Raw genomic sequence first — 27,660 nt, 5'->3', positions numbered from 1 at the left:
CCTGAACTCAAGCGCACGTCCAGCTGTCGGCGAGATGTGAGAGGTGCAGTCGGCGAAGGTCTGAAGGTGTGTCTGTCACTGCTGTCCCTCCTGTCGCCTCCCCCCTCAGCGCGCGGGCGGCTGTGAGAAAAAGAAAGAGAGCACGAGGGAAACAGAGAGAGAGAGAGAAGTTTCCGCTGTCTTTAGGCGCACGGTCGCCGATCGTTCACGTAACACGATGGCACGGCTGTGTCAGTGTGTATCGCTGTCGCTGTTGGAAGCTCGGCTGCTTTCATGAAAGCTAGGAAAACGGAAAAAACCCCGAAAGTGACACCATGGCAGAATTTGGAGAAAACAAGAGCGCCGTCGGTCCACCGGTTGCTGGCTGTAAAGCTGCGTCAGGGGGAACCGGAACGAACCTGGAGACGCACCGAGGAGACCCTGTGTCGAACGGCAGCTGCAGCGTGCCAAACGCCGGCAAAAAGGTCCAGAACGAGTCCAGCTGCGCGTCTCCGAAGTGGGAGAGCACGGGTCCAGACTCAGCTGCTAAACCAATCCCTCGACGCAGCAGTCTGATCAAGGTAGGCCACCAGTTTCATCAGCAGAAAACGGCTCATCTTCCTTATTGGAGGAGGAGGGGGGAGATGCAAACTGTTGCAACTCCAGAAAACACCGAAAGCGTGTCTCATATAGACGACCAGCAGTGCAGAAACGCCATGCTGATACTGTGTTGTTGTTGATTTAAGTGAGAATAAAAGCTCCACCGAGCCGTGCGCAGATGTGGCGACATATCACCAAAGAATATCTCGCCAACACTACTCGATAAAATCAAGTTGTAATCTGGAAATAAACTGTTACGCTGCATTGTGACACATTCTGTTAACTTCCTGACCGTGTGTGCCAAATAGGCAACAATCGGGCTCCTCATCTCACCTCGTGTGTCGGTGCTGCTGGATGAAGGCATGTTGTGCATTAAGATGCACATCAGGCTAGTTCCTGTCACACTGGAGATGGTTGTGTGTGTGTGTCACATATTTAGAGGACAAGTGTTGCCCTTTGGGCCCACGACATCAAACCAAAACTTGCTTTGCCATACAGCTTCAAGCAGTGTTACCTAAAGGCATCCTGTCAGTGCAAGACCAGAGTAGGAGCTAATAGGTGAAACCACCTGCTGCAGCCTTTGATTAAAATGGGAAATTACATTCACTCTATCCTCTGTGGCTCACAGTGGACTACAAGACCCCCCACCCCATGTTCAATTAACCACTGCCCACGCTTACCCGCGTGTCCACGCGAGCAAACATTTATTGAATGAAAGCCTCCAGACTTAATCATACCCCCCCCATACACCCACCCCCACCCCACTGAAACAGCGTTTCAGATATTGCCAGATCAATAACATCTAATTAATGACTTATCCCCTGAGTTTGTCCTTTTATGGTTTTAGGCCTCCCTCTAGACAAGTGGGAGGTCTCGTATTGATCTCCGGTTGCTACTTGTCTCCAGAGCTGCTGCCTGTAAGGACTTGATTATTTGCACATGCCATCGTCCGAGTACCATTGGCTGTAACTCAGCAAGACAGGAAGCCAGCCTGTTGGCCAATTTCCTCACACAGTTCGTTTTGCAATATTGCTATTAAGTCATGAACAGTTGGTTATGACAAGTCACTTTCACTGCAACGCACACACACACAGGCAAATGTTTCTCACTTCCTCGCCCACACGCAGGCCGGCTCCTGTCTTTCTTCTGTTACCCTGGACGCTGTGGCCAGCTTGACACAAAGCATTAAAAAAAATTCTCTTTGCTTCATTGTGGGTCGCAAATGTTGTCCAAATACCTCCTGGCGAGGGCCGCACCTGATACACAGCGCCATGTTTGATGTGTGATGTTTAATGGCTCCAGGACATCCCTCTGACCCACTGCTACAATGGATGGTGATGAAGGACAGCGTGGGAAAGCTCGCTGTACGCATCACATGCCTCCTTTGTGTCGAAGCAAAAAACGATCACGATTCGGCGCTCGCGTTTATAGGGTTCAGAGGGATGCAGAAAAAAAAGCGAGGGGTTATGAGTGCATCTGTCAGCACAACAGCACCACACAACACTTGTTTGCTTGACTATGGCAAAACACAGAATTGCTCACAACAGGAGTCTGGGTGGTATGTAGGTAGATAAACAGGAAGCATGACATTCCAGAGCAGTTTTAACAGGAGTCAGGGATTCATGTCCTGCGTTTGTATGTTCGCATTAGCTTCAGCTGCAGTATCAGGAGGTCTCGGCAACTGTAATTCCTCAGTGTGGGCTTTATTCCACCTACAAATCCCTTTTTTTCCTGTCATGCTCTCATGTTCATGATCAGGAGTTTATGCCTGCTTTGAGTTCATCTTGATGTAGATAACATCAGGTAGTCTCCGAGTTTCAAACACCGCACACTTGCACAGACCTGCCTTCTAGTAAAATACAGCTTGGCACAGCTGATATCTGCTTTCCACTTCACTCATTATTCATGCCAACATAACTTTAGAAAACACCCGGAAAGTGTTGCTGCATGTTTGTGAGAGTGTTTGTTTAATATGACACAAGGCATATGTGTGGATACTGCAGTCCTGTACAAACTGTATATCTTCAAAGATTTTTCCTTTTTCTTTTTGTATGAACTGCTTTTCCTCTGCATTTATAAATTATGCAGTGTGTTGTAACACTTAAACTTGTCTGAGTAAGTAAAGGAGTTATTTGACATTTTGGATTACTCTTACTTTCTCGCCAAGCATTATATTAGAAGACAGACAGTACTTGTATATCTATTAAGCCTGAATAATGGTAGTCTCGGCCTAGTGTAAACACTGAAAGCAAAAAGCAACAGCTCCCCGGGTTCCAGGTGTAATTTGTAACAGTCAGGTAGGAGGTTGGTATCGCTTTTGTAGCGTAGCTCTCATAAAGACAATAAATTAGTTCCACCTACCTGATATATTGTGAAGCCCCCCACCCCCATGTGTTGGCAAAGCATCGATGACTTCTTGGGTGCATGGAGACAGGACCAGTGGGGATGTTCTAGCAGCAGATATTGTGGCTTCTGCATGCCGTGGCTTCTGTTTGTACGTATGGATGTTCGTACATGTGGGTTTGAGGAGTTGGGAGGCTGGTTTAATGACATGGGCACTTCGTAGTAGGCGGCGACTGCTGCCATCAGTGAGCATCATTACCATGAGGACTCTGCTTGATCTGCACCAATGTCTTGATGGGTGGTGTGTATCACGGTAACATCTGGCTTTATTGCCAGGATCCAAGGTTTCCCAGCAGCATATCGCTTTGTAAATGTCACCTGAAAATGATTTTTAATGTTGTGGCTGGCTGGTGTATAGAGTGTGTGTGTACACATTATTTGCATTTTCTACTGTGGTCACGTTCAGTAGTGCGATTCGGGTGTGTGCCTGGAACGTGCGTGTCACTGCGTGTTTTTTCAAACTGAGGGAGCAGCATTTGCTGGAGGTGAACACAGCTGGGGAGGATAGCTGGAGTGAGAGTGAGCCCCCGAGCACAGTTCACATCAACATCTTTAGTCAGCTTTGTACCGCTTCAGCCTGCATAAGCATGACCCTGCACAGCACGAGGAGGGGATCAAGCTTCCTACTGACTGTGACGGAGCTGCAGGACAGTCTCCCTAATAGCTGACAGCTCATAGCTTTAGCCGTCCACCCATGGACTCTAAATTCGTTGCAAAAGGACCCCATATAAGTGCAGCGACAGGTGCTGATGAGTTACGTGAGAAACTCACTTGGCTATGCGCTTGCAGGTGTTGCCCAACTTAGTCCTCAGCAGCCTGTTCTTGGTATTAACGGCCCCGCTCTTTCTTCAGTAAATGCGTCTCTGACGTTTGTCAGCTGAAATTGTGGTTATCTCTCTGACAAGGTGACCTTTTTCAAGTCAACCTTTTGCTTGTTTCACTTTGTGTGTGTGTGTGCGCGCACATGGGACTTCAAAAGGTTCTAAGCGTAAAAGAGCATCTGCTGCTCTTCTTGCCACAAGGGCAGGCGTTCATAGTCAGAGCGAGCAGCTGAGTTACTGCGAAGGCTCGCCACATTTTCCCATACATGGAGCCTCAGACAGAGCTGACCACACGCTGCTTCATCTGCTCTATTTATCTCCAGTGTCCTGGGCTCTGTTGCGGCCACACATGTGCACCCGACACCCATCACCCCACCCAATGTACAGATACCGAGCATGTGAACACGAGATCAGCGTGCGATTAGCCTGCCTTAATGCATGAAGAATTGGCCTGATTAGTGCAGCAATGTGCAACTGTTTAAATCATCAGTTAAGGCAAGAGCGGTTCAGTCTCTCTTTTTTTTTTCCAATCAACAAAACGTCTCCATATACATGAAAAATATAAACAAACCTTTCATTAGAAAACCAGCTGTTATTCACCACATTTTAATGTGGTTCTAAATCACATCCTTGCCCCCCCTGGTTGCACGGTGCTCCAAATCTATGCTATTAAGAGTCCATAATCCACTGTCAAACAGTCCGGAGGCAGGACCCCCTTCCAATTTTCACTCCTCTATTCTTTTCCTCTCACTTAAACAGCCGTCTTTCATTCTATTTCTGTCTCATTTAACAAATCAAAGGCAACTTCCTTTGATGACCTACATCTTCATCCTGCTAGTATGATGTACCAGCTATGTCATCTCGTAAGCTCATACATGACACAGTGCACTCGTTTTTTTTCTTCTTCTTCTGACTAATGAAAACACCGTGCTGCACCGCGTCCTGAACCCTGCGGGAGACCAAGTGCAAATCCTCTGATCGTGTGCACTGAAGATATTTAGCAATCAAGCTAGAGAACATCTTTATCTATTTCTCTTTCCACTTATTTTTCAGAGGTTTCTGCTTCCTCTTTCCTCTGTTAGCTAGAATTTGCTGTAACATCTCTCGTACTTTCTGTGTCCTTCCCTAAAAACTGCCTCTAGTGTGCTCTGCCACCCAGTCCCTCCCATTTCTCTCACTCTCCATCCATCCATCTATCTATCCCTGTATCCATCCATCCATCCCGGATTTCTCCATCTGTTCAGTCAGTGTCGAAATCCTAACAGGGACATCAGTAATCTCATAGTCTCACGATAATCCGAATCTATTTGCAGTAATCTTTTGTGTAGTTTGAACAATTAAAAACTTGCAGACAAAGCCTCATTTTTTTTTTAAAAAAAAAAGAACAACTTACTTTTCTTTTAGATTATTATATATTCAACCTTTTCATATCAGTAGTGTTTGTTGATAGTAGCAGACAACTTTTATCCAACTAACCGTCATCTAAAAAATAAAAACCACGAAGAAGGGTTTTTAGCATCTTTTCACTGCGTGCTTTGGTATTAAATGTCAGTGAATTTGCAGTTTTGGTTCTCATGCCTCCTTTTTAAAAAACTTTTTTTTTTAAATCAGAGTTGTTTTTGGTTTCAGGAGGAAACTCCAACACTTTCAATGCTTTTAAAGCCCATATGGTACAATAGATATTCACTTCATGCATCTTGCCCATGTGAGCAACCCTACCCTTTTTCTACTTTTCGTGCAGCGTGGAAGGAGAACTGCAAATGACTGTTAACGTGTCAATAGTTTAACAATTAACAAAGACTGTTAGTCTGCATGGCTGGTATTGCAACATTATGAGAGATCAGTTTCTTCATAGTCATGTTCATGACTTGTTGGTCACATTGTTAAAGCTAAAAATAACCATATCAAGTAGAAGGGTTTCACACGTTATTTTTTTTTTCCGCTCTATCTCTCTCTATCGTCACTTTACTCAAGTCTTGGTGGAGCCCACAGGAAACTCTCTGTGACGGGCTGACAGGCTTCCTGTTTTGAAGCGCAGTTGGTGGTTTTAGAGGCTCATCTCTGTGTGTGAGAAAAAAAAGCAGACTGAGACATACAGTATAGAAGTAGGCAGAACTTGTTTTTTTTTTTTTTGTTTGTTTGTTTTTCGTGTCCTTGGGTGTTCCAGTCTGATTTAATAGCGTGCATGTTCTTTTATTTATTTATTTTTCTTGTAAGAAAAATCGATGTGTTTGCATTTGCATTTTTATTCCGTTGTTTATCCACTTGCGGGGTTAAAATGTGCCCTCCAGTTTTATCTTGCCAAAATAATTTATTTAGCTCCTGACGTCAGTGCTAGGTGGTTTGATGTTTAAGCTCTTTGTCTCTTTCTGTCAGTAATTTATGTCAGAGGATAACAGGGGTGATCAATCACAGCTTTTTGCAAAGCATGGCAAGGATTTAGTTTGTTGTAATCTCGAGTTTTGCTAGTGGTCAAGTGACGTGCAAATGTCAGTAGAGAGATGATGATGATGGGTAATATGTGCACTGCAATTGGGTGCAGATCCAACCACAGAGAGAGACCCTTACTGGTAATGCCACAGACAGGAAGTGATGCACATTGAGGCCATCATAAGAAATTCGTGAATGATCGGGTGGTCCTCCAAACTGCTGTGCGAAGGTGCATCCATCTCCATTTTTGTTTGCCGTGCCTCATTCTGGGTCACTGGGACCATACCAGTTTTTCCAAAGGAATTATTTTAACAAGTCCGAATCTTGATTTGATTTTCAGATTTCCCCCCTGCTGATGCATCTGAGTCTTTCTAACTGAGTTAAATTTAGAGGTGTTGCTGCAGCGGTGCACAGGGGTGTGGGATTTTTAACGAGAAAACGAAATCAGAGTTTTTAATTTTTTCTTTTTCATTCTGTATTTTTCATATTGGAAGGGCATCTCCTCCACGCCCCCTCTCGCTCCCTGTATCATCCCTGCAGGCACCAGAGGTATTTTTAGAGCACTCCCTCATTAAAGTGACTCAAAAAATAAGAGTTATTGTGATTGGAAACACTTTCCTGTCCTAATGAGGCGATTGATTCTGTGAGGATTTGGGATGGTTATGTGCCCTTCTTTCCGTCTGAGGGGAGCGTCTTCGTCCTCTGTTAATTATGCCCACCCCCCTTTATCACGTGTTCATTCATATTCCTCAGATGAAACACAGCTCCCTCCCCCCTTTTGCCCTCTCTCTCTCTTATCTCTTTCTGCCTTTCATGTCCACTGGGTTTCCTTCATATCAAGTGCTGCCTCTCTCTCCCCTCATAAAAGACACAAGTGCTCTCGAGGTTCATATGAAGTCTTATTTGAATGAAACCAGAGTTGTGCAGATGAGTAGGGATTCATCAGCCGCCGATCAATATTCACATATATTTGCTCTGAATGCGAAAACATTGTGCTGCTAAGCAGCAATCTGTTAGACTTGTATTTAAAAAGCTTGTATTTAAAAATAAATAAATTAATAAATGAATTAAGGATTGTTTGCTTGTTAGCTATGGATCAACAGGGTGCTGGATTTGATCTTCCTCTGTGCTGCTTTGATTTGTTCACTGTTTCAAAACAACCCTCGCAAATGTATCACTCTTTCAGACAGGGATATTGCTCTTGTGCACCGCAGCGTCATACCTTAAATTGGTTAATTACTTGGTTACCAGCTAAAAATGATATGAATTAACTGATTTGATTTTATTTCTTTATTTCGTTTTGGTCATTTTGCAGAATTCCAGTTTCCACTTTGAAATGTGAATCATGCAAAGCCAACCTTGTAACCATTACTACATGAACTGGATGAACTGAGGAGGTACATCTCAGTTCATCCAATTTCCAAACCAAGCCATTTTACCCCCTCCCTTTAACATGACCTTTATGATTGGCTGACCCTTGCAAACGGAAGGTTTGCTGTGCTAACAGCCAGAGCTGTGTGCCATATTAAGGATATTAGTTCTAATTGTGGATCATGAGGCATCATCCAAATCAAGAAGCTTTTTTTTTTACTTATAGGGAGTACTTCTACATGTGATGATCGCACCATTTGGAACTGTGGTCATGTTTATCCACCATAGTGCTGCTGATCATGAGGTAGAGCAGTTCATCCACCCAAGCAGACGGTGGATCGATTTCCTCGGCTACTCCAGTATTTTGACATGCCCACTATGGTGGGCAAGGTACTGAAGCTATCGGCGTATATGTGTTTGAACAAATGCTCTGGTACAGACAAAAGTGCTTGTGTGAATGTGCATATAAACTGGTGAAGGAGGCTTGCAGTAGAAAAAAAATCTATACAACTTCCAGTCCATTTATCATTATAATAATATATAAGACATAAATAAGGCAAAGGATAGTAGGTCCACTTTGAGGGCATAAAATATTGATTAAATAAAATAAGAAACAGTCACTGGCACAATAATCTCTAATTAAAAATTAACGGGTAATTGCAGTCCTACAATGTTCTATTTCTCATCAATTACATTTTGCCTCCTTGCTTCTGAGAGTCACCAGCAGGTTGAGTTTGTGGGTGTTCTCAGTCAGGCCATTCAGCTGTAATTAAGTTATCCTGCTCCTCTTTGGAGCGTCAATTAAGTCTCTGATTTCATTTAATCAGGACTAGTATATCCATTATTGAATATATTTGCCCACATATATGCTCTTATCTGCAAGCATGAGGCTCTTTGCGGGGGCGATATCTGATTGGTCAATAAATCAGATGGATGAGCTGTGATGGTGTGCTCAGATAAACCGATTGGGTCGGCCTGTGTCATTGTGGAGGGGCAGAATTAGAATGCTGGGGCCTGCTGCTTCCGTCTAGTCAGGTGTGATTAATGGTGAAGGGCAAGAACGAGCAAAGGCTTTTAGCCTGGTATCAGGAAGAACAATAACAAATTGGGAGGAGGTGGCTCTATGAGGTAGACCCAATAATCTCATTTAGGTTTGGTTATATAAGCTGATATGTATTTTAATCCTTTGTGATCCATTCAACGCTGAAAAACTGTTGTCATGACTAAGCAAAGAGTACTCTTCAGAGGGATCGCTGTCTGCCTGAGTCATTTTTCTTATTATTATTACACCCTCTTCTCCTCCTCCTCCTCTTTATCTGTCACATCCTTCTTCTCCCCCTCCTTTTCAGGATGGATCACGTGCTGGTCGGGAGAAGAAGAAGACGGTGTCCTTCAGCAGCAGTCTGTCAGAGAAAAAGATCAGCAGTGCTTCTGATTGCATCCACTCGATGGTGGGTCAGCTACCGTGAGAGCCTTTACATAAAATATAAGCTTTACATAGCTGTACATGAAATATATCTAAGGTAGTATCCATGCATCAAGGGTTTCGGGTAGATCAAAGTCTTACTTTCCAACATAGCTGAAGTCGACTGAGCTCTACTCCGAAAGTTAGTGAGTGATTAACCATATCTGGTTTCCAGGTTGAGGGCAGCGAGCTGAAGAAAATCCGACCCAACTCCCGTGTTTATCAGCGATACTATCTCCTTGATGCCGGCCTCCAGGCTCTATGCTGGGAGCCATCCAAGAAGGAGTCAGACAAAGCTCGGATCTCTCTCTCCTCTATACGTGAGGTCGGTGTCCAAGAAAAGGGAAAGACTTTTCTAAATCAGCCCACCATGGATTTGTTTCACGAATGCCTTCTTAAGTCTTGAATTAGCTGTACAAGTTTGTAACGGTTTCCATACGCTGGATAACAGTTCATTTGATTTTATTAAACCTGGCATAATTTCTTCTTCTTTTTTTTCTCCTCATCTTCGGGTGTCTCAAACTCCAGGTACGGACAGGTCGTAACACGGAGACCTTCCGCACCAGTGGAGTTTATGACCAGATTTCAGAGGACTGTGCATTCTCCATCATCTATGGAGACATTTATGAAAGCTTGGACCTGGTTGCCAACTCTGCAGAGGTGGCTAACATTTGGGTTATTGGCCTGAGGTAAGACACAGAAAGAAGAAAGAGCAGTTTTACATTGTACACTCATTCTTAAGCTTTTAATCCTTGTGTGTTTTCCACCTCTTAAGCAGCATATGACAGCACAAATATGTGACTAAATAAATAACCAGCTGTGTGTGAAATTTACATAAAGCATCCTAAGCCTATTGTTTTGTAGTTACTCAGTTTAGTCTGAAGGACTAGTTCAAACAAACTCGTTTCTCCTTATTCTTTGTTCATATTAAAGATGCCTACACTCAATATAGAGATGAGAAGCGAGCTTGTTTCAGACATTGAAGGTTTAACAAGATAAAAACGGCTTATTTTGGATTTTAAATCATGCAAAGCTAGTCTAGTATAGGTCAAAAGCTATGTGCCCTGTAATTCACACTCATTGCAAGCCAAACGTTTGGTAATAGACAGCTCATCCCTGTAATATTGGCCATCTCAGCAAACAATGTGCATGTTGACGGCCACCGTGTTCCATCCATGTTTTAGTCGGGCTGCTTTTATTAATAAAGCCCAACAATCCTCTGGTGGTCTGACTGACGTTACGGTGAACAAGAAGTGACGAAGGGTTTAATGTGTGATTGAACTGAGATTTTTGTCTTGCAGGGAAGGTTAAGCAGATATAAAGTGTTTTTCTTTCATGCCAGTTCACTTTCATGTCTTGTCACTTTTCTTTTATCTTGTTCTTTTCTGGTATTGATTGTACTGAGATGAACGGTGGGATTTTGCTCGGTTGCCTTTATTATGTAGTCCTTTTGAGTTTTCTTTTCATGAAAGCTTGTGCCGTCAAACATGGGCGGATTTTAAATTGATTTTACTGCTACAGTAGTTGTATTTTATATTTCAAGCACTGTGCGAGATGTCTGAAATATAAATTAAAATGGAAATGTTTGTGCTGTAGATTTGATCATTCATACCAAAAATATTGTGTCCTACAATAGCTCAGTCTTTTTTTCTTTTTTTTAAGTGCTTCTACATTTTTCTGTCTTTAGGTATCTGATGCAGTATGGGAAACATACCCTCGACATGCTTGCTAGCAGTCAGAACAGTCTTCGTCTTGGCTGGCTGGAGCAGTTGTTCTCCTCTGCTGCTAACCAGGACACACAGGGAGACGTGACAGAAGGGATTCGTTTGGAATTAGCTATAAAGCTAATACAAGGCGTGAACCCCGGGGTGAACAGTGGCAAAGTGGAGCACAGGTTTAAGGAGCTTCAAAGACTCAGAGAGAGGATGTGCGAGCTTACGATAGATAACGGATCTGGACTTGAAGACTACAGCGAAAACAAAAAGCTAACGGCAAGAAATGAGCGGGTCACCAAGCAGGAGTTCGTTGAGGTCTTCCACGACTTTTGCACACGTCCTGAGATCTATTTCCTCCTGGTGCAGTTCTCCAGTAACAAAGAGTTCCTGGACACCAAAGACCTGACGAGGTTCATTGAGGCTGAGCAGGGCATGGCTCAAGTGGGTAACTTAGCTTAATCACACAGAAAATTCAGGAGTACTTGGACAAATATAATCCTAGTCTATCTAATGTCTGTTTACTCTTCTTGCCCTGTAGGTGAGTGAGGAAACCAGCCTGAAACTCATCCAGGCTCATGAGCCATCAGAGAAGGGGCGGGAGCAGGGATACCTGTCGTTGGACGGCTTCACCAGCTACCTCACTTCGGCGGAGTGCCACCTCTTTGACCAAGAGCATAGCATCATATGCCAGGACATGACTCAGCCTTTGTCTCACTATTATATCAACTCGTCCCACAACACCTACCTCATCGAAGACCAGTTTCGAGGCCCCTCGGATATCTCCGGCTATATTCGTGCCCTCAAAATGGGCTGCCGGTGCGTGGAGTTAGATGTTTGGGATGGTGCAGATGAGGAGCCGCTAGTGTGTACTGGCCACAGCCTCTCCCCGCCGCTGTTGCTACACTGTGTGTTAGAAGCAATCGGAAGGTTTGCCTTCGCAGCATCGGAGTACCCGTTAATTCTGTGTGTTGAAAACCACTGTTCACTTCGACAGCAGAAAGTGATGTGGCAGCATCTCATGAGGATTTTAGGGGAGAGGCTGTACACAGATCCTCCAGATGAAGAGGCTTCATACCTCCCATCCCTGCATGCCCTAAGACATCGAATACTATTAAAGGGTAAAAAGCTAGTGCCGAGTTCTGATGGGGAAGATGGAGAGGTAAGTGAGGAGGATGAAGGAGCAGAGATGTGCCAGAAGATAAAGGCAGTTAATAGTGGAGGGGCAGCGCCTGGAGGAAGTGAGAAGGACACTGTGCAGAAAATCGTTGTCACGTCTAGTCCTTCGAGCGTTCCCCCCAAACGTTTCCAACTGTTGAAGGAGCTCTCGGACTTAGTAAATCTTTGCCAGTCTGTCACCTTTATTGACTTTCCAACCTCGTCCAAAAGCCAAAAACCTTGGGAGGTGTGCTCTTTTCATGAGTCTTTAGCAGTGCGTCTTGCTAGCGAGAACCCCGGGGACTTTGTCAACCACAACAAGCACTTCTTGTCACGGGTGTACCCGAACCCTATGCGTATTGACTCGAGCAACATGAACCCCCAGGACCTGTGGAAGTGCGGTTGCCAGATAGTGTCAATGAATTTTCAGACAGCAGGACTGATGATGGACCTAAACACAGCCTGGTTCCGGCAGAATGGGAACTGCGGTTACGTTCTGCGTCCGGCCATCATGCGGCAGGAGGTGTCTTACTTCAGCGCTGACACCAGAGACACGGTGCCTGGTGTGTCTCCGCAGCTGCTCCACGTGAAGGTGTGCAAGAATAATGTGTAGACTGCAGTTTAAGTTTTCTAAAATTTCTGTTATAATGTTTGACATTGCAGTAATAAGTATTATTATTAGAACTTTGTCCTTTTAAGTTTTGCCCTCATTCCTTTGGGTAACAATATAACCCCATAACATGACAGAATGGCATACATTGCATTAAAAAAGCCACCAGTCTAGCAAAGCTTATTTAAACATCTGAACCTTTGGATTAAGTTGGACAGTGCATGCTTCTACTTTTACTTCCAAGCAAAGTCATATAATCTAGCTTAACTAGTTTATTATAAACAAGAAGTTTATAATGACTGAAACAGTTCAGTCATTTCATTTTCTTAATAATTTCATACTTCAATGGCCAAAACGACAAAGATCAAAGTTGTATTAATGAAATGATCTACCTTTCGCTTGCAGGTCATTAGCGGCCAGAATCTGCCAAAGCCCAAAGGTTCTGGGGCTAAAGGGGACGTGGTGGACCCATATGTATATGTGGAGATCCATGGCATCCCAGCTGACTGCACAGAGCGCCGCACTAGGACTGTGAGCCAGAATGGAGACAACCCAATCTTCGATGAGAGCTTTGAGTTCCAGATCAACCTGCCTGAGCTTGCTATGGTTCGCTTTGTGGTGCTGGATGATGACTTTATTGGGGATGAATTCATAGGTCAGTACGCACAAGTTTTATACTTATGAGCTCCACAGGTCCTGTGTAGCAACCATGAAATCAATGCGTATGTGATTTCTCCACCACAACAGGTCAGTATACCATACCTCTGGAGTGCCTCCAGCCTGGTTACCGACATGTACCCCTGCAGTCTCTGACAGGAGAGGAACTCCCACACGCCAAGCTGTTCGTGCACGTGGCCCTTACCAATCGCAGAGGTGGAGGAAAACCTCACAAAAGGGGTCTGTCAGTACGCAAGGCCCGAAAGGGGAGGGACTATACAGCTCTGAGGGACTTGGGAATTCGAGCAGTGGATGAAGTTTTCAAAATGGCTGCTCCTCTGCTGAGAGAAGCCACCGATCTGAGGGGAAACATGCAGGTGAGGAAAACTATTGGACACAGCCAGCACAATGTCACCATTTAGTTTGGGATCAGCTTTAGTGTTTTTTAGGCCATTTTCATGGTATTTGGAACTAGAAATGTAAAACGATATCTGTTCACACTTGCTGAGGAAGAAAACAAGAATAAAGTAAAACGTGTCATTCTACAAAACGAGAACATGCATATATAGTAAATATACATTACTTGGTGTAATTACATCTTCCAACAAATTGAGAAGGGGTCGTCTTTCAACATAGAACTGAAAACACAGGAAAAACCGATTGATCAGAATCTTAATAAAATGTCATCCTCTTCCTCCTCATTCCTCACTCCTTCCTCCTCCTAGTCAGGCCTCTAGCACATGAAAACGTACCTAAACATGCTAATTGATTCCCGATATTGTCACGATTACTTACTGTCAGCAGATTAGACATGCAGCCCTCTCATCTCTGGATTAGCCAGCTAAACAACAGCTGGTTATAATCTAACATTATGCCAGCCATTGTTAGGCTCTCTCTAATAAACAGTTTGAGTACATATGAGTCAGTCATATGAGTGTTTATTCGCTAAGTGTCCAAGTCCATCAACTTAAGAGCCATTGCAGCTTGCAGAGGCAGCAGCTATCAGAGTCTAAGGGTGGAGAAAAGTTTTTGATATCCTCAACAACTCACCTGAATATCGCTGTTATTGTTATTGCAAACTGACAGCCTACACTCACTACAGGTGAACGGTGTCCAGAGTTATTTGTCCTAAAGCAGCCACCATAGCTAGGATTAGGCACATGAATTGAGAGGGGTAAGAAAACAGAAATCAGTTGACATCTAGTGGTAAGATCTTACGCACTGTTGTTGTTGAGAAATGCATCTCCCAGCTGTGGTGGAGGAAACTGACTATACAAAGTAAAGTTGGCTTCTTTTTTTTTTTTCTGCCGATTTGTAATCTTGTTTATTTTACCTGCAAATTTCTGCATTTTAACCATAGGAATTCCTTAGGACTAAATTGATGTATTTTTCATGAGGAAATTAAATTACAGTTAAAGATTAATAGATAGAAGTTGATCCATATTTCATTTTTATTCCATTTATTTATTTTTCATAGTGCCAAGTAACAACAATAACAGTTGCCTTAAGGCGCTTTATACTGTAAGGTAAAAATCCCAGAGAAAATCCCAACAAACAAGCCGCTATGAGCAAGCACTTGGTGATAGCAGGAAGGAAAAACTTCCTGTTAACAGGAAGAAACCCTTGGCAGAACCAGGCTCGGAGAGAGGCAGGCATCTGCCATGATCGGTTGGGGGTGAATGAACGAAGATGGGATAAAAGACACGCTGTGGAAGAGAGTCCGAGAATAATAACTAATAATTAAATGCAAAACAGAGAGTACAAAGCAGTGAGTGAAGAAGACACTGTATATTGATATAAATATATTCATTGTCTTTCATTAATGGTCGAATTAACCTTTATGAACCAAGCGGCAGTTCTGTGTGTGGGTCCTTTTGTTACCCTATGCCAAACAGTAATTACATGTTCTGTCAGTTTATATGAGACTGTTGGCCATCCACATCTTGTGATTGCTTCCATCTCACTCTGAACTACTGCCACAGCACAGCAGCAGGAGAGCAATCAAGGGGCGAAAGAAAATACAAATAGCTCTGTTGCAGGATTTGGGGTGTAGGGTGTGCATGTGTGTGACAGAGAATGAAACGAAATCAAATCGCAGACTTGTGTCACAGAGTGTAGGAGAGATTTCACTAGTTTTTTTTTTTTCCCATCCAATTGACCCCGTGCACGAGAAAATGCTAACTTCCTGGTTTGAGACCGGATGTGGGGTTGTACATTTCCGGTAGCTTTACTTTGCGGTCAATCGCTACTGCGAAGATATACTCCAAAATCATGTCCAAAACTGGAAAACGGAAAGATCGCGTTAAGTTAAAAAGAGCAGAAGGTGGGAACACTCACCACTGTTGTGTCATAAAAAATCTAATGATCAATTTTGACGTTTAAAGAGTTTAGATCGATCAGTTGTTTACATCACTCAACACAAGCAGAACTGCATGACTGCATGCAGAAGACACATCGTCCACATTCAGAAGCACATCTCTGTATAGTGACTGGTCTTATGATTTAAACAGGCAAATGTTCAGCATTCAAACTACAGGTGAAGAATAGTCAAACCAGATGTTTCCCCGTTATGTCAGATCAGCTCGTCAAGTACACACCTACACAGCATGTTAACAAACCGTGAAAAAAGCCACACAAAAAATGAATGATTGCTGGTAAGGGTTTCTATACATTAGTATTTACGAAGGGTATGTTGTGACTTACCTTCAAAATTACAGCGGTCCCTCACTATAACACGGTTCACCTTTCACCTCGCTGTTTCGCAGATATTTTAGTGCAAGTTCGCATGCTTTTTTTTTTTTTTACATCACATTGTGTCCTGCGTCCTGATCGCTGCAGACGATCTCCTCCGTAACGTCTCTCAGTACTGTATGTCCACGAAACGTTTTGCACCGTCAAAAAATAAAATTGGCTACTTGATTTCACCTATCGCGGGTTATTTTTAGAACATAACACCTGCGATAACGAGGGACAGCTGTTTACAGATACTGAGAAATATAACATTTGAATCCCTTTTCTCTTTTGCTCTGAGGCGCGGGGGAAAAAATATCGACAAGTCGATGAACATCATTTAAAGATATATTGGGTAAATGCCCAAGACTTCTATAGAAATGTAAATCGCCGCTTGATTCATTCATTTGCTTAACTTGTTTTGGACCGTAAACAGGGCGCGAATAGGACACCGGAAACAAAGCTCCCCACAGGAGTTTCCGCACCGGAAGTAGCATATGCTAACGTGCACATAGTCAATTATGAAAATGAATAGAAGATCATGTATTCATATTTATCTACTGATTAAATGTGTCCTTCCTGCTTTTTTCTTTCTTTCTTTTAAACAGAACTCAGTAGCAGTGTTCAGGGAGCTGTGTGGGGTGTCGGCTGTGGCTAACCTCATGCAGTGCATACTGGCTCTGAGCTCTAGAGTTTCAGAACCAGAGGGGATGCCTTTACTACTGTTTGACCTGCGGGACCAGTACCCCACCCTGGAGCCCCAGGGGTCTTTGCCTGATGTCCTCCGCCGGGTTGTCTCTACTTATGAGATGGTGAGAAAGGAAGAGACCTGACAGTTAATATTCTGTATGTTTTCTCACCAGATAAAGGGCTCTATGTGACTCATAAATCTGAAATTCATCAAAAGGAAGGAAAGACCAAACAAAGGCAACGTATCAGTCATCCCCCGACCGCTTGGCTTGACAATGAAAGCTCCCCTCCCAAACAAAAGCTTCCTTTTTAGCCAATAGTTTCTGAAACCCGACATGAGCTTTTCATTGTTATGTAGCGAGCAGCATCCCCATTTGTTCAAGTCTCATAAACACGCTGGCGACATCCTCACCTTGACCTAAATCTACTTTGTGTTTCCATCCTAAACGAACTGCAGAGTTTCATTCACCAAGTGGTTTAACTGACTGAATTTATGTAACGGCGTCTAAAAATAAATCCAGTCACTGAAGAAGAACTTCCCCCGTGGAAACTAACACAATGAGAGGAGGGAAAAAAAACCAAGCAGGGTCAATTGGTCTGCAAGTTAACTCTTCATTCAGTCGATAAGGCAGGGTGAGTTAGTGTGTTCGAGTGGGTTTTCCTGTGTCATAACTGAAAGGATGAGTCTTTCTTTCCATCCTCGCTTTTATATCACACTTTCAATCATTTTCCCTTTGGTTTTTGCCGCCATCTTTCAATGCCTTCCATATTTCCTCTATCACTGATTAATCTCTTGCAGTTAATGCATTCTCTCGGTCCCTCTGGTGTCTCTTTGTGAATGTGGCTGTCCAGCATAAGTGGGTTTTGTACATCTGTGGGCTAGCATTCAGTGGACTGCTTTGCCTGTGTTGCAGTGTTAAAGTGTTGCTGTGGTGAAGAATGCTACGCCTCTGTTTTTTTTCTTTCTCCTTCCACCATCTGCCTGCCTGCAGCATTATTTCTTGAAATTGATATTTGCTCAAAGTGCACTTGTTCCCGTTTCATATTAGATGTTTCCCGGGAATCTCTCGGGCAGGATGATGGACAGTCGGTATGAATTGCAAAGTTAGCAGCGCTATCGGGAGAGTATATGAAATGAGGCTATGCAAGTGTGAATGAGAAAAAGAGACTTGCTGTCATGGAGAAAAATGAATGGGTTTCTTCTTATTGAGTCATGATTAATGTTTAGCAGAATGATTTGTAACCCCTTAATTTAACTACAGCTTGTCAATGCTATGCATCTAGCCACTGCACAGACACAGGCTGTCTATTTGTGAATTAGGATGTAAGCAAGTGTGTGTGTGTGTGTGTGTCTGTGCGTGCGTGTGATTAGCCACACTTGTTTCCAGCCGAGCAGATCAGAGTTGAAAAAGCTCCCGCTGTTGCTGAATACTATTTGCATAGATTTGAATGTTGTTCACATAAATGGATTCCACACCTCAATTCTGGTGCCTGCCGAGAGCGGTAAACAACAGAGACAGCAAAGTTTGAATGAATGAATCTGCGTGTGTGTGTCTCTGTGTCTGTTTGTACTGCTGAACGAGATCTGGTCACAGTAATGTTGTGTGGTTAATCCCGTATTTGTTGAATAGCATTCCCCCCCCCCCCCCCCCCCCCCCCCCCCGCACATTGTGAGGGTCAGATCCTGTAAGGGTTTGTGAGAGTTGATCAGGAAGAAGCGACTTGTTTTATCTGTCTTTGTGTGTGTGTCTTGTGTGGTCATGTTCAAAGAGCTGCCATATTAGTCTGGGGATGACTTTATTTGCATGCACCTGTCAATTTCCAGTCATCCGTTAAATGTGGGAACAACACGTTATTATTGTTGTTGTTATTGTATTTATTATTACTACATTCTTTAAGTTGAAGTGCACAGTGTGGTATGTACAGACAGTACTGTGCCGAAGCTTTGAGTCAGCCCTCATTTCTTTAAATTTTGCTGGGAAAATGAGAAATATATTTGGCCATGATTATAATGCGCTTGAAAGTCAAAATATATTATGTCCACCTGTATTCTTTAACACAGTCTGACCTCTCTTAGGTAAGTTTTCCTGTCATTACTTTAAGTAATCTTCAGGAATAGTTCTCCAGGTTTCTTGACACATTCAAAGCTCTTATGTGGATTTTGGCTGCCTTCTTGTTTTGTTCTCTGTCAAGATGATCCCACACTGATTCAATAATGTTGAGGTCTGGGGAGGCTAATCCTTGACCGATAGTCCTCCATTATGTGTTTTTGTTTGTTTTTGTTTTTTTGTTTTTGTTTTTTTTAATCCAGGTATGCCTTTGTTGTATTGGCAGTGTGTTTGGGATGATTGGCAACGATTTCCTTTTTCAGAATGACAATCAAACTCTTTCCAGATTGTATTGCATGTTGGAGCAATACTTTTCTGTGTTTATAACTCCATCAGTTTTGACAAGATGTCTAACACCACTTATTGAAATGCAGACCCAAACCATGACTGAGCCTCCGCTGTGTTTTGGCATACCTCAGCCTTTTCTCCCTGTTTCCCTTCTGTAAAAATGGCTTATTAACAGCCATCCTTTCAGAGAACAGCAGATGGGCTGGATTTTTTTTTTTTCATATTTCTTTAAGCCAGTTCATTGTTTGCCCTCAATGTCTCCAAGTCTCTTAACAGTTTTTAAGGACACACTGCAGAGCATGCTCAGAGAAAAGTTTTTGGCTAATCACTTTTTGGGAATCATCTTGTTGTTGCAAAGATACAAGGTTCATCCCTTGAGTTAGATGCTTAATGCAATAATTCTTGGTCAGTAGATTAAGTAGATTAATTAACAAACGAACAGGCAGCCAAAATCCAAGAAAATCTGGAGAACTATTGTTCAAGAGGACTTGAAAGCAAAATATAATGATCTGAGCGGTGGCTCAACACTTTTGCACAGTGCTGTGCACTATATTCCTCTTCAGCAGATTAGACACATTTCTTCAAAGTTAAACGCTGTGATTTCTTCTCCTTCATGCTCTTTAATGTGAATCATGTTGATGCTTCCCTGTCTGCAGATGGTCCAGGCGAGCAGAGCAGTGATGGAGCTCTCAGATGGAATCCACGACAAAATCCTGCATATACAGACAACAGGTTTGTAGGCGTGTGTGCGTTTTAAATGAGATTCTCCTATCTAGAGTGCGTGTAATGAGTATAAACCAATCTATCTCCATATTTCTAGCATACTCCCACACAGCCTCTTTAGCAGTGCTATATAGATGGCTGCAGTGGTTGATTACTGTCAGCTCCCTTCCTTTCCTCTCCCACTATATTTTATCTGTCTTATCACCGCTGTTAGACAAGGTTAGATGAGGCTTTATACTGGCTCAGTTTGTCTGTGTATATTTTGGCTGGAGGAGATTTTAAATTGGTGCAACTCCCATCATCCATCACCCATCTGTCTGTTAAGTGAAGGGCATGAAATCTGACCTGCCGGTATCATTTCTGTGATCTTTGGCAGAGGTTTGTTTACTTCAGCAGTATCCCTTGGGTCATCTGACTTTAGTTAGCCGGACTGTTGTCATAGAGGCCATAAACAACCCCCTCAAACACATTGCTGCACACAACACATTATGCACATCACGTTCATCACCCTGTTTTAGTGTCTGGCTGTCACCCAGGAAACAGCTTGACTGACATTTAGACCTGTTAACCGGTTTGGTGCAAAGGAAAAACAAAGTGATAAACATTCACAGTATATATGTATGAATCTGAAGGCGGTGAATTTCACAAGCTGCGCTTACAAATGTCTCACTTTTGTTTTCCCTTCTAAAGAACTCTTGGTACACATTAAATATTAAAGCGTCCATGAGCTTTGTAAGAATGTTGCAGTTTGAAATGATGCAAAAAATTGTTGGCTTTTCCAATGCCACCCTTGAGCAAAATATGAATAGAAAAAAAAACCCACACAAGGGAGAACTCCAGTTAAACTCCAAGTCAAATGATATTCGGAGAGAAAGATGATGGTTCAGCTGGGGCCACTCCAGTGGAGAGACAAAGTATCTGACTGAGATGAATGTTGTTTACAACTTTGCAGACTCCTCCACTCTGCTCCCAGACAACTCATCACATCCTCCACTGGACTTTATTTTTCTGTTTTCGGGGCCGCTGCTCGACTCTGCGATCAAACTGCATTTGACATATTCATCTGTTTTTTCGCAGTTACGAGTACAGCGATGGCCACTCTGTGCCGAGAGATCCCTAAAGTGTGTGTTTTCTGCACTCATCTGATAAAGAGCTGCTGCAGAGCCTTAGGCCTGATCTTGTGAGCAAAGCTTTTCCTGTGTACAAAGGAAATCTGGTGATCAAGTGATCCCAAAGGCAGAGGTCCACCTCTAAGCCTGGGAAGAGGGAGTTGGCAGCGAGAAGGCATAAACCAGTCGGGGGGGGGGGCACGGGACGATTGGTGACAGAGATACTTGGCTGGAAGTTACATCAGCCATTACAAAAGCCGTGGGAAGATGAATGGGAGAGATGGATGGCTAGAAGGAATGCTGGGAGGAAGACAAGAACACCAAGGGAGAAGAAAGGAAATCCACTCCAGTATATGGGTGTGCTGGGGAGGGGAATTCTCAGTGGTCACTAGTGGTATACATGTATATTTATTTAGATGCTTTGTAACTTACATTTTGTTAAGTGTGAAACTATTATAACACCAGCCTCAAAAGCTGTTGCTTTGCTGCTGTTCCTGCTCACAAGCTACACTAGTTTCACTTCTGTCACACCCTGAAGTGCACAGGCAGCAAGGTGAGAAGTTAAACCTCAAAGAAAAAGCGAAAGCAAGATTCTTGTGGGTGTTAATTTTCACATCTGTCAGAGATGATGCTTCATCACTCTGATTCAAATGCACTGTCAATTTTCACTGGGAATAATTTTTGCTGCTGTGAACACCTCACATATAATTCTAGTTGGTCTCTCGGATGTGTGTAAATGGTAAATGACCTGTATTTGTATAGCTCTTTACTAGTCCCTAAGGACCCCAAAGCGCTTTACACATTCAGTCATCCACCCATTCACACACACTGGTGATGGCAAGCTACATTGTAGCCACAGCTGCCCTGGGCGCAGTGACAGAGGCGAGGCTGCTGGACACTGGCGCCACCGGGCCCTCTGACCACCACCAGTAGGCAACGGGTGAAGTGTCTTGCCCAAGGACACAACGACCGAGACTGTCCGAGCCAGGGCTCGAACCGGCAACCTTCCGATTACGAGACGAACTGCCAACTCTTGAGCCACGATCGCCCCAAATCCAGCAGTAAAATGAATCTGTAAGGCTTGCTTGCTCAAATGAATGGGATTAAAAACTAAATGAAAAATCTAAACAAAGGACAGAAAAAGGTTCATTCTAAGCAGATGCTTGTGTAAAGCCCAGACATGGATTGTTTTTATCTTTTTGTTTTCCATCCCATCTCAGTAATCGTCAATAAAACTTCTGCTTCTGAGAAATAACCTTCCTCTCATCGCATCCTGATCCCAGTTTAAGATTTTAAAAGGCACTTTTTTTTTCTCCTTTCCCTGCATTGATGTTTCTTTGTGTTAAATAATAAGTTCTCAAGACAACAGCATAATCCAGAAGAAAATTTGATTGGCTCATAGGGAAGCCTGCACACAGTAGTCCTAGCTTTGCGCGTCTTATCACCTGCTCTTCTCGTGTTTCTCCTTTCCGTCTTCAAACTGGACAGGATCATTCGTCCTGGACTTATTCTCTCACTCCTTATGTCTTCTGAGAGGGTGACGGCAGGATAAACGGGTCAGGAAAAAAAGACTATTGGAGAACAGCAACATTTTTCCTTCTTTGAGGGCCTCTTTAAATTGGTTGTTAGGTAGTAAAATTATCTTAATTGCGGGAGCATAAAATTTGGAGGAGTACAGTTTGTTCCTCCAGTATGGAGAGGTCGGTCACAGATGAAAAGCGCCACCAAGGGGTACAGAGTCATACCCACTTTTTTTCTAATTTTGGGAAAACCTGTCCGTCATTAACCCCAGATGATCAGCTGCTTTTCCCTCAGGGTGCTGGCCTCTGTGTGACATCTGGAAGTATAGATTTTACACTTCATCAGATGCTCACAGCCCGGTGGTTTCTTGACGAGAGCTCTGCTGGAAGTCGGATCATTTCCATCTCAGTTGCTTCACGGTTCAGGCTGAGGACATAAAGTGACGATGACAAATACCTGTCACATGCTGATTGGCTGGCCCTGAAGGCTATTTTATCTCTGGGTCAAGACCCTGTATCTGGGAGTGTTGTTTGCCTGTGTATGCACACACTGAACGATATTGGCTTGAAAAATACCCCCCCTCCCCACCCTCGACTTCGCTTGATTTCACAGGGAAATAGACACACAGGCGCACGCGCACACTACAGTGGCATGTAGGCTTTGAGTTGCCTAGCAACCACGCAGTAAAGGTTATTATTCAGGCAACTTATGTAGGTGTGTGTGAATGTAGAGCAGTGACAGCGTATGTGTGTGCAGGTGCGTGTCCATGTTTGCAGACGTTTATTGACCGGGAAGAGTCATGTGTCAGGGATGGGTGAAATAGACTAGCACCCAATCTGTTCACTCTTCTGCGCGTGTGTGTGTGTGTGTGTGTGTGTGTGTGTGTGTGTGTGTGTGTGTGTGTGTGTGTGTGTGTGTGTGTGTGTGTGTGGTCCACATTTTGGCATGTCTAACGTCTGGGTTCTTGTTGATAGCTCACAATGATGTGTGCCCCATGTTAACCCACTTCCGGGTTTCCATGGTAACAGTGGGACAGTGGCCCGGAGCGGCCAGAGGAAGCCAGGAACACAACTCATTGCACACAGGCTAACTAGCTGCCGGCCTGACTTCTGTGACGCTGTCTTAATTTCTCTGCGTCTTTCTCCCTCAGTCTCTCAGACGCCTGGCAGTTTCATTTTGTAATCGGCTGTTGTGTATGATGTGACTTAATTTCCCCCAAAAGTTTGAAGATTACACAGGTACACATCCTCCACCTGTGTCTTCTAGAATTTGGTTTGTTAAAAAAGTACAAAAAAACATCATCAATCCAGGCTTGAGAAGCCTGGAAGAAGACTTCAGGCTTGAGAATAATAAAAAATGGCTATCAGTATTTACTGACTGAACAGAAACAGAGTTGGTCAAATAGACCTCCTTAATGCAATCCAAAGGTGAGCGTAGAATCTTCTGGGGCTTAAGCTTGCAGATGTAATATTGAAACTCACTGATTGACCCAGAGCACAAAGATCATTGGGCAGATATGAACATTGAATGTGGGGACAGCCGAGCAAAGGTGATGTGAGAAGCTAAATATGCAGCACAAGTTAAAATGTAGCTGCAAGTGTCAGTGATTGAGGGGGGAAAAAACCCATCAGAGAAAGGCAGGGTGCACTCAAGCAAGCTTGATGTTTAGACTCATACTTACAGTTCTGAATTTGCAGCACACAAAGCAACTGACTGCAGCAATCACTTTGGAAAGATAAAACCCGGCCAGCAACGTGTGCGAGCTGTGGACCGAAGATTATCTTAACCAAAATTCAGCTACATTCATATGACACCAAATCACAGCAGCAGTCGCCTCAAGGCGCTTTTATATTGTGAGGTAAAAACTAGGGGTGGGTTTTGATTATTGATTAAAATCGACTCTCGCTTGGATAATGTAATATCGATTCATTAAAATCCTGAATCGATTTTTTTTAATATAAATTTATTTTGGCCAAAACGCCAGAATCTCAGGTTAAACCTCCCAAAATTTCAACAACCACCAAACAGCTAAAACGGTAAATGAGAGCAGGAACACGGATTCTGCACAAAGACGTAAACACAAAGCGCAGAGCCGCTGACGAAACAGAATCAGTGAGATGTGACTTTCTCACCTGACGGCATGGACACGAGCTGAAAGCCGACAGCTGGCTGATTCTGATGTTTCGGTGGGTCCGCGCTTTGTGTTTACGCCCTTTTTGCGCTGATTCTGAAGCTGCAGGTTTTATCTCTCTCCAAACAATATTGAGTAAACCAGCAGCAAAAGAAGATCCAAACTACGCTTCACATAAACACCGTCATGAATTCCCTCTGATTGTTTTGCTGCCACCACGATAAAATCCAACGTCATGCACAGCTCTCTCTCTCTCTCTCTGTACTTGAAGAACAGTTTCCCGTCTAAAAATCTGTTTTCTGCATTATTCGCTTGCTTGTTATGCACAAGTCTACCGTTCTTACAGCGCTGTCTGCCGCTGTTTTTTTTCTTTTACTTACTTCCGAAAAGAAAGCTTCATTTCTGCCATTCAACACTGAACAAATGTAAACTTTTTAAAATTATGCAAAATTGCAAAATGCTCAGCTGTGTCTGTAATCAAACCTCTGTAACTTTGCTCTGCTTCACTTCAGTAGCATCAGGTAATGTTCATATGTTCATTAATGGTTTTCTTTCGTTTTTGATCCACTGCAGAATATTTTTATGTTTTTCTGTGTTTTATCCTCAGCTACTTTGACACAAAGGCATCTGCTGTGATGCTCACACCTTTGATAAAGTCTCGCAAGTGTCAGATTTCTTTTTATAGATATAAAAATATAGAAATGTACTGATGCATGACCTGAATTATTATATTTCTGACTGTCTGAGGCAAAATTTCCCCAATTCAAATGGAATCAAATTGAATCGAATCGTGGATTGAATTGATTCGGGACCTTGTGAAACATTCTAGAAATGAGTGACGATACCCAGCCCTAGTAAAAACCCTCCAGTAATACAGGGAAAACCCCAACAGCCAGACAACCCATTGTGACCAAGCACTTGGTGAAAATAGGAAGAAAAAACTCCCTTTTAACAGGAAGAAACCTCCAGCAGGACCAGGCTCAGGGAGGGGCAACTATCTGCCATGACCAATATTGGCCCAGCTGGGATAGACTTCAGCCCCTCAATAACCCCCAAATGAATAATAACGAAGGTTTAAGAAAATGAACGGATGGATGTTTGAAAGGATAGAGCTGGCATCTAATATAAAAGGTCACTACAACATTCAATCGTAGTAATCGTGTAATTCCAGTTTTTTCTTCTATCTTAGTCAGATTGTGAAGCAGGTTTTTTTTTTTTTTTTTTTGGGGGGGGGGGGGGAGCAATGATGTGGGAAAAAAAGAGCTTGTCTCTGTTTGTAAGCTAAATTATGTATGAAATTCTTAGAAAGTCAGAGTAAGGTCAGATGAAATGTTCTCATATTGGACACAGCTCTGTGTGGAAGTAGGAGACCTGAAGGCTACTGCGTCAGTGATAATTGTGTAAATGTTAACATGCTCACAACAGTGGCACTGTGCAGATGTTTAGCAGGTGTTGTCATGTTAGTATGGCCTGTTAGCCATGTTGATTGCCTTGGAGAAAAGTGCACCATGTTCCTGTAAAGGATGATATACTTTTTAATTTTAATTTAAATGTACGAGATTGGAACTGTAAGTCTGATCTGCTTTTTCATTCTAGCCATGGAGTTTCACGAAAAATTGCAAAGCCTGGGTACGAAAGAGGGGCTGAAAGGTTCCAAGGTCAGCCGAGCAGTTGAGTGTTTCAGCTGGAACATCACCATCCTTAAGGTCAGTTATACACTCATGCATGCTGAAAAAGCCCAACAGCCAATCGGGGCAGAGTATCAGAACATGTTTCAGCCTCTGGCTGGTTGCTCATACTTTGTTCTTTCAACCTCCCTGTCCTCACCCTCGTTCTTTGTAACCCCTGCCTCCTGATTTTTGTGTTCCCCATCTTTCCTGACACCCAGGGCCAGGCTGACCTGCTGAAACACGCTAAGGCTGAAGTCCTGGAGAACATGAAGCAGGTCCATGATGCTGCTCTGGCTGGAAACCTCACCAAGGAGAGAGCCGGATTAAGACGGGCAAGCTCCCAAACACGCAGAGGCCCCAATGAAAAACTTGCAATGAGTACTAGAGGACAGTCGGCATAGCAAGTAGAAAAAAAAGAGGGCACCTAGCTGCTGTGAAAAACTCTTTTCACTTTTGTGTGTGTGTCTGTGTGTGCGCGTGTGTTACACTGTCTTAGTCTCCCAGAGTGGGCAAGCTATCAAAGTGTTTTGTAGGCATTACAGAGAGTAACAGGAGAACTGATGAATGCAAGTCTTCAAAACGCAGCCACTGTAAGCTCACCTGTTACTGAACCCTCGAGCCAGAGAAGGCGGCGCACAGCCAAGGGAAGACTAATGAAAGGCGAAGCTGCCGAGATGAATGTAGTTACTGAAGCCAAGGTTGAGCGGTTTGTACTGTATTAAACTGTAAATAAGCCAAATGTTTAATGTTCACTTGTTATGTGCAATGTTTTCTGAGGTCAGGGGATGATTGAAACCAGAAGACAAAAAACCTTTTTGAAAAAATGGTGACTTTTACTCCACAGTGATTAAATTCAGATTGGTGTGTAAGACAGCTTGCGTGTGAGTTAAAAGAAACAGTTTGTCAAAGAATTAAGACAGCTTGCGTGTGAGTTAAAAGAAACAGTTTGTCAAAGAATGTGTGGATGTTTGAGGTCTTCTGTCGTTACTTGTGGACCAACGCAGTCTCTTTATGTCTCTCTAGATTTTGATTACCTGTCTTTTGGTCCCCAGTCGCTGCTCTTCACTCAACTTTGATTCAATTAACTTGAGGTCCTTTGTCTTACTAAAAATCCACCACTTTGCCATCTTACTACGGTCTTACATACAGTATTCTATATTTTTGTATTTACATTAAAAAAAAGGCTTGTGCTAATGAACCTGGTGTTACCTACCAAAACGATCAATTCCAGAAGTGTAAATATGTGGTTAGAGGGAACTAATACTGTTATGTTTGTGTTTTAAAACGCTGTACAGTATTTTATTAAGTAATTCTATCCTTTTACTGCAAAGAATATTTTACATAAGTTATTGATCCTGAATGAAAACATTCCAGATACATATTATTGGTGTGGATAAATGAGGCTCGAGCAGTTCTGTAAAAGGTCAGTTCACGATTACCTTCCTCAGCAGCCAGGATGAAAATAAACTAGTTTTTAAATGACT

The 27,660-nt window shown here is 43.1% G+C and overlaps 1 protein-coding gene across 1 annotated transcript; it reads left to right on the top strand.

Annotated features, from left to right (window-relative positions):
- On the top strand, positions 1 to 27,660 carry LOC146493470 (inactive phospholipase C-like protein 2). The gene is made up of 13 exons (XM_085148035.1): positions 1 to 560; positions 8,954 to 9,055; positions 9,245 to 9,394; positions 9,598 to 9,758; positions 10,757 to 11,225; positions 11,323 to 12,531; positions 12,955 to 13,204; positions 13,297 to 13,583; positions 16,545 to 16,748; positions 19,679 to 19,754; positions 26,103 to 26,212; positions 26,395 to 27,039; positions 27,086 to 27,660. The coding sequence occupies exons 1-12, from the start codon at positions 315 to 317 to the stop codon at positions 26,575 to 26,577; spliced, it is 3,447 nt and encodes a 1,148-aa protein (XP_085004161.1). The 5' UTR covers positions 1 to 314; the 3' UTR covers positions 26,578 to 27,039; positions 27,086 to 27,660.

Source organism: Neolamprologus multifasciatus, chromosome 22 (assembly GCF_963576455.1).
Source record: "Neolamprologus multifasciatus chromosome 22, fNeoMul1.2, whole genome shotgun sequence".
Taxonomy (NCBI): domain Eukaryota; kingdom Metazoa; phylum Chordata; class Actinopteri; order Cichliformes; family Cichlidae; genus Neolamprologus; species Neolamprologus multifasciatus.
The sequence above is the reverse complement of the archived record's forward strand: the minus strand, read 5'-3'. Positions and strand labels throughout refer to the sequence as shown.

Coding starts and splice junctions, on each gene's coding strand:
- LOC146493470 (XM_085148035.1), top strand. CDS start 315: ATGGCAGAATTTGGAGAAAACAAGAGCGCCGTCGGTCCACCGGTTGCT. Junction 9,056..9,244: donor CTGATTGCATCCACTCGATG/GTGGGTCAGCTA, acceptor TCTGGTTTCCAG/GTTGAGGGCAGCGAGCTGAA. Junction 11,226..11,322: donor CTGAGCAGGGCATGGCTCAA/GTGGGTAACTTA, acceptor CTTGCCCTGTAG/GTGAGTGAGGAAACCAGCCT.